The sequence below is a fragment of the Ipomoea triloba genome, chromosome 6 (genome assembly GCF_003576645.1).
Source record: "Ipomoea triloba cultivar NCNSP0323 chromosome 6, ASM357664v1".
NCBI classification, from domain to species: Eukaryota; Viridiplantae; Streptophyta; class Magnoliopsida; order Solanales; family Convolvulaceae; genus Ipomoea; species Ipomoea triloba.
The window spans coordinates 7855051-7862285 of NC_044921.1; the positions used below are offsets into that span (position 1 = coordinate 7855051).

At 39.7% G+C, this 7235-nt stretch overlaps 1 protein-coding gene across 1 annotated transcript; it reads right to left on the bottom strand.

Annotated features, from left to right (window-relative positions):
• Nucleotides 1-2507: 2507 nt before the first annotated feature.
• LOC116021757 (uncharacterized protein ycf45) lies at nt 2508-6654 on the bottom strand. Its single transcript, XM_031262231.1, has 9 exons — nt 6213-6654; nt 5567-5781; nt 5264-5414; nt 4829-5020; nt 4448-4610; nt 4110-4339; nt 3596-3772; nt 3337-3459; nt 2508-3024 (listed from the first exon to the last, which is right to left on the bottom strand). The coding sequence occupies exons 1-9, from the start codon at nt 6636-6638 to the stop codon at nt 2710-2712; spliced, it is 1992 nt and encodes a 663-aa protein (XP_031118091.1). The 5' UTR covers nt 6639-6654; the 3' UTR covers nt 2508-2709.
• Between the last annotated feature and the right edge of the window lie 581 nt (nt 6655-7235).

Here is a 7235-nt window from a genome sequence, read left to right on the forward strand (position 1 = left end):
TTGTAATGTTGCTCATCGTATTTTTGCGAAAGTCTTAGCAAATAGACTAAGGGGGGTGTTAAACTCTGTAATTTCTTGGGCACAAAGTGCTTTTATTCCGGGGCGGTCTATTGTGGATAATGTTCTTATTGTGTTTGAACATGTTCATGCCATGAATCAAATGAAAAAGGAAAATGGGGGTTTTGGTGATTTGAAGGTCGATATGAGTAAAGCATATGACCGGCTGAAATGGGGTTTCCTGGGTAGGGTTATGGAGAAGTTGGGTTTTAGTGAGCGGTGGGTGCGTCTCATGAGGGAATGTGTGTCCACTGTTACTTATACAGTTTTGGTTGAGGGGAAGGAGTGGGGTCCGATAACTCCGTCTAGGGGTTTACGGCAGGGGATCCTCTTTCACCATGTCTTTTTATTACTGTCGCTGAAAGTTTGAGTGAGATTATGAGAGTGTGTGAGGAGACTGGTGGCTTGCATGGGGTGAGTGTAGGTAGGGGAGCTCCTAGGATTTCTCATCTTTTTTTCGCGCGGATGATTGTTTGTTCTTCTTTCGGGCAAATAGTCTTGAGGAGGGGTGTATAAAGGAAATTCTTTGTGAGTATGGGCTAGCTAGTGGTCAGAAAATAAATCTGGCTAAATCTGCTATAAATTTTGGGAATACAGTTTATAGGGAGGATAAGGAGGCTGTTTGTGATATCTTGGGTATTCCTGACCAGCATATTTAGGGAGGGAAGGTATTTGGGTCTGCCTGGGTACGTGGGGAGGCCTAAACGTGAGATCTTGGGTTTTGTTCGGGATAAGGTGCGGGATAGGATTCTCCATTGGGGAAATCGGTTCCTGTCTCGGGGAGGGCGTGAGGTTTTGCTAAAAACTATTCTCCAGAGTATTCCCAATTATGCTATGAATGGTTTCCTCTTCCCTAAGGGTTTGTGTGATGAAATTGAGAAGTTGATGAATTCTTTTTGGTGGGGTTGTGAGAATAACGGGACAGGTATTAGGTGGAGCACTTGGACTGACTTATTTCGACCAAAAGGCTTAGGAGGGATGGGGTTTCGTAGGGTGAGGGAGATGAATCTGGCGATGTTAGGGAAGCAGGGATGGAAGTTGTTGTATGAACCTGATGCTTTGGTGTCTAAAGTCTTTAAAGCTCGATACTTCCCTCATTCATCTTTTTTGGATGTAGGGAAGGGGTCGAATCCATCCTTTGTTTGGTCCAGTATTCGGGAAACCCAGGAGTTGTTGAGGAAAGGTGTTAGGTGGAGAATAGGGGACGGGGAAAGAGTGAGTGTGTGGAAAGATCCATGGCTTCCTGATTGTGATAATCCTACAGTGTCTACTCCTGAACCTCCTTATTTAAATAACCCTCTTGTTAAATCTCTATTTGTTTGTGGTACAAAGTCGGATGTGGATTTGGTTAATGATATTTTCTGCCCTAGAGATAGCTCTCTAATTCTGAGCCTCCCTACTTTCTCGATGCCAATGCACGACTCCATATTTTGGTCAGGGGAGGATACTGGTATGTTTTCAGTTCGTAGTGCGTATAGATTGGCCCAGGGATTGAGTGTGGGTAGTGGGAATTATGAGTGGACTGGAGTTTGGAAGTTTGAGGTTGTCGCAGAAATTAAAATGTTTTTTCTGGACTTTGTGTAATATGAAACTCCCAACTAAAGATGCTTTGATCGTTAAGCAGGTTTATTGTGATCTTGTATGCCCGTTGTGTGGTAATGAGGTTGAGGCCGCTGTTCACATATTTGCCAATTGCACTTTTGCTCATGAGTGTTGGAGGGTTCTGGGAGGAAATTTGGAGCTAGGGTTTATGGATTCGGTCCAAGGGTGGGTAGAGGAGATGTGGACCACTCTGTCACGGGAGATGTGTGAGAAAGTGGTCGTTATTTGGAAAAATCGGAATGATATTGTGTGGAATAATTAGTGCAAGGACCTTGCGTCTCGGGTTCGCCATGTGTTCGGTTTTATTAATAACTGGAAAGCTGTCCATGTTGCTAAAGTTAACCAAAACTGTCAACATGTTGTGCAGATTCGGCAGGGACAATGGAGCCCCCCTCGTTCTCAATTTTTGAAAATTAATATTGATATTGCTATGAATTTTGATCATAGGAGGATGGGTTTTGGATGGGTTGTCCGAAATAGTCCTGGAGAGGTGGTAGGGGTCGTTATGCGATGTGTTGAAGGCCTGTTTACTGTTTGTGAGGCGGAAGCCATGGGAGCTCGGGAAGCTCTTAGCTGGATTAAGAGTAAAGGGTGGAGGCAAATGATCATTGAAACAGACGCTCAGGTTGTTACAAGGGCGGTGAAGCGTGATGGTGATCCTACTCCGTTTGGTGGTTTGATTAATGGGATCTGTGTTCTCCTTCAGCAGCTTGAACCTGTTTTATTTACTTTTGCTCCTCGTGAATTAAATGTGCTAGCACATGTTTTAGCCAAAAGATCTTTATGTATGGCTTGTAGTGAGTTGGGAGAGTTTTTTTATTCTATTCCTAGCTGTCTGGTGGGTCTGGTTTGTATGAACACTGTTTTGATTGAATGAAGTTTTGTGGTTGTTGATTTTCAGAATAAGATACATGAATTGCAGTGGGTAACCAAGCGTGAAATCTTTTAGTATGCTTTTCAGGATGTTGAACACATCAAACACAGCAGAAGGATCTAAAGGCTCTAAGCCATGTATATGCATAGTAGGTTGAATGAATACGTAGCAATTACCTAATCTGGCAGTAAAGGCAATCGATCCACGGTGTAGGAAGATCCATTAGAGTCAGGATCGGGTCGCAACAAATCATCAAATTCATCACCACTGCCATCATTGTCGCCTTCACTGCTATGACTATTTTCTTCCAAAGGACTCTGGAAAGGAATTATGCGGAGCCTAGCATCTGGTTCTGTTCCAATTCTCACTGATTTCAGCTTATATTTGGAAATAAGATCCTTCTGGAGTATTAGAATATTTGATGGCCGAGGGAGTAGATCCACAGGTTCCCCTTTAGGAATTACTACTTGCTCAATGGCTATTCTTGCCTCCTATGAAAAAGTAACAAAAGGTTCAAGGCTATTAAGAGATGACTTCTTATGACATGATTGCAAAATGGTATCACAGGGAGTTTAGGGTATGTATAAAGATTCGGTCATTTCATAAGATGTTATGATGATCATGCTCAATAAACAAAGGAAATACTAGTGCTCCAACATAATCTAACTAAATCCAATTAGACATGAAAAATGCTACCATAATATGATGGGAAATTGTTACAATTCTAGCTTTTAAAGTATATAATCATCAAGAAAATTGGTATTTAAACTAGATATACTCAAAAAAGAATAAATCATATTCACCTCCAAAGCATCCATCCTTTCCAACACATTGATCTTAGCTTCAGATTCAAAAAACTCAAAACCATCAGCACAATCAGCAACTAAAGCTTCTACAGCCTTGGTTAACTGTGACAAGGAGCTTGTCTGCAAAATTAGATCCACTCATAAATGAAGATCCTAAGGTAATTAAATATGATTAGACATTCAAACACAATCTCGAAGATGTGAATTATTCTTGAGGTTTATACATTGAATCAAGTAGTCTAATTGATACAGTTACCTTTGAGACATATATAGGAATGCCACGAGATCTTGCAGCAGCTTGAATTCCAGAATTTTTTTTGAGCTTGGATTGCAATGCCAGGAGAGCATCTGCTTCGCTGATGTTATCAGTAAACTCAATGGCATGGTCTATCTTTAACTGTTTAATCCCTTGAACCACACTTGCCTCTGAGATCTATAGCATCTGCTAAATATATAAGTTCCATGCACTACTATTTCCATACATATGCAAGAAGTGGTTCTTTTATCTGTTCACTTTCGGTTCTACAATCATAAAATTTCTAAGGATTATAAATTGGAGGACAATCTTTAGAGAAAAGGTAGTGATGACTTAAGTTCTCAAGAAACTAATACTTATGTGTTTCACATTAATAAAACTAGCAGCAAAGAAGTTTCAACTATTACAATAGTGGAGTAATTTATTTCAGTAGATGCTAGGCTGTTTTCAGAGTGAAGAAATCTTTAATTTGACATGTTTTTCTACTAGGAATGAGTAGCAGGTAGTATCTTACCCCATAAAGAAATAGGCAAAGAGAATCCTCATTTTTACAGCAATTCTCTTCTGTGCCTTGATTCATCTCTGAAATAAAATCACCATGGCCAGGTATATTACCATTCATCTGTGAAATACCTACAATGACACTGTCACTTCTATCATGCAATTCCTGGATGGTCAACTCTTCCTCCACTTCCTCTTGTGATCTCTGATTAATCTTGCGAACTTCAAAGATGGGATGACGGCCTTCTCAACATGAGTAGAACAAAATGTCAAAGATTGCTTCCATGAAATAAGAAAGAGTGAAAGCCAATCACATGATTTGGTAGGTAGGAAAAGAGGGTTACACAAAACCTGAAAGAATAGCATCTACTGTAGCTTCTAAATTAGGGTGAACTCGCAACTCTGTCTTCGAAATTATCTCAACACCACAGCTAAAAGCTGAGGGTCCTTTCCTCTCCAGTACAGATTTTTGAACACCACGCCGGCTTGCCTCTTCATCCCCCAGTGTCACACTCTGAGAATGATAGCAATATTATTAGCTTGCATTGATTACTTCTTCAAAAAGTTGCTATTGCAGAGCTAGAGCAGTTGAAAAATCCTTTACAAGAGTAGAAGAGTATAAAAAAATGACTGCACGCTGTTTTGTATACCACTGTACATTTGAGAATGAATCAATTTTGAGAGTTTTAAAGGCATGAACTTATGACCTACTGGTCAAGAAAAAAAAAATACCTGTACACCTCCAACAAGCATCTCCAGAGCTGGATTCATCACCAAATTCTCTATTGTTACACCATGAGCAGTTGCAACCAACTGAATACCACGTTGTGCAATTGTGCTTGCTGCCATAGCCTCAAGTTTAGTACCAATTTCATCTATTACAATCACTTGTGGCATATGATTTTCAACTGCTTCTATCAAGACCTACAAAAAGAATATTCCATTGGAGAATTAAGGAGTAATGACAACATAAGATATAAATAAATAAATGTGTGTGTATTTATATTATATATATATGCTGATTCAATAGTTATTCCCTCAGTCCCTCTAAAGATTTAAGTATAGTGCAGCACTCCAAAGTATAAAACAACAAAACTAATGAAAACATGGGAAACTGGCATTAACCCCACCAAAAAAGAAGGGGAAAATCAAGCTACTCTTTATTACCTTGTGTTGCATGTCTGTGTGTGGCACTTGCATGCGCCGTGCATTACCAATTCCTGCATGAGGTATATCTCCATCACCACCAATTTCATTTGAAGTGTCAACAATCATGACTCGTTTCCCATAATCATTCGCAAGCATCCTAGCTATATCCCTAATGATAAGAAAAATATTGCTCCATTTTAGCCAGTCATGTAGACAACAATGCATGTTAAGCAATGTGTCCCCACCCCCACCCAAAAAATAATAATAAAACAATGACATAAAAAGTGAAGTCCCTAATCTGTATGCATAACAATTACTAACCTGATAATTGTAGTTTTTCCTACTCCAGGAGGTCCAATTAGCAACAAAGAAGCCCCAAGTTTTACTAAATCTTGCAATGAGTTGGCACTTCCTGATAAAGCTCGGCCAACACGACAGGTTAAACCAATAATCCTACCTTTCCGATTCCTAATGGCACTGATCCGGTGCAAGGTCCGGCTAATGCCTGCTCTGTTATCAATAGCAAAATCCCCAACCTAGAACAAGAGGAACCATGAGTTCCAACTTGCATGCATCGTGACCTTAAAAGAACAACCTTTTCTATGATTATGCTAAATGGAAACTTTACAAAGAGTCCTCAAATAAAATAGCTGAATGGATTGGATTACTGGCCAACGAAGAAAGTAAAAATGACATTTTAATAGCACAATTATAGAAATTGCTATTCAGTCAATCAGAGACAAACAGTACCACCATATATTCACAAGAAAAAGGAGGAAAAGACCATATTTTTTCAAACTTCAATAGCGAAATTTACATAAACCTTTTACTTACCTATAGGAAAAAGGGAACAGCTTATTAGAAATTTATCAAACACTTAGAGTGCAAGACTTAGAAGACACACTGAGAAAAAAGGACCAGTCAATCAAAACTTCAAAGAACAAACAGGTTCAACAATCATATTCACCTGAGAAGTGGCATGTTCAAGATCCTGCATAGTAATCGGATGGTCCGACAAAACGAAGTCTCCGGAGGGGAACCGGGCGAGGGGCTTGCGGCCCAAGTCCATAACAACCTCGATCAAGTGGTGCAGCTCCGGATGCTCCCCAACTCCCCGCCGCATCTCTTCCGGCAAGAGAGCCAGCAAGCGCCCAAGCTCCACTTCGAAATCATCCCCGACCAAGGAAACAGAAGAAGAAGAAGAAAAAGAAGACGAAAGCGATGATTTAGAAACGAAAGTTGCGAGAACATCCTTGTGAAACCCCACAAGCGGCGAGGAATGGAGAGACCGAAATGGAAACTCGCGGCTACGAGGAAGGAGCTTGAGCTGCTGGGTTCGATGGAGATAGAGGGAGTAGGACGACGGGTGGTGCAGCAATGGCGACGAAAGCATTGTCGTTTTGGCGGTAAATTTCTTCGAATTAGTTGTGTGGCACAAAACTTAAGCGCTGTTTGGCTTTATTTATTTATTTTTTAATCTCTATAAAAATTCTTACGGTTTCATCGCAAATTTTACCGTGGACCGCGCATCAAAACGACGTCGTTTTGATTAATGAAAACAGACGATTGAAACGGTCTCCGTTTCGCGTCATTCACTTTCAATTTATATACACTACAGTTACATTTCAACACAACTGCAATTTCGTTTCGATATAACTTCAATTTTATTCGATATTATACACTCAAATATGTGAACCTGTTATTCAGTTTCTTTTATAATACACTGCAGTTTCCTTTCAACACAACTACAATATCATTTCGATATGACTACTGTTTCATTGGACAATATCCACCCACAAATGTGAAACTGTTATTCAGTATCGGTTTATATACATTGCAGTTACATTTCAACACAAATTCAGTTACATTTCGATATAACTACAGCTTAATTCAATAATATAAAAACACAAATGTGAAATTGTTATTCAGTATTAGTTTATATGCACTGCAGTTACATTTCAATACAACTACAGTTACATTTTGATATAAT

What these genes read in the sequence shown, in the direction of transcription:
- LOC116021757 (XM_031262231.1), bottom strand. Translation starts at nt 6,638, where the DNA reads ATGCTTTCGTCGCCATTGCTGCACCACCCGTCGTCCTACTCCCTCTAT. An exon ending in TTGAACATGCCACTTCTCAG is followed by an intron (nt 5,782 to 6,212) that starts GTGAATATGATT and finishes CTCTTGTTCTAG; the next exon opens with GTTGGGGATTTTGCTATTGA. An exon ending in TTCCTATATATGTCTCAAAG is followed by an intron (nt 3,460 to 3,595) that starts GTAACTGTATCA and finishes CTAATTTTGCAG; the next exon opens with ACAAGCTCCTTGTCACAGTT.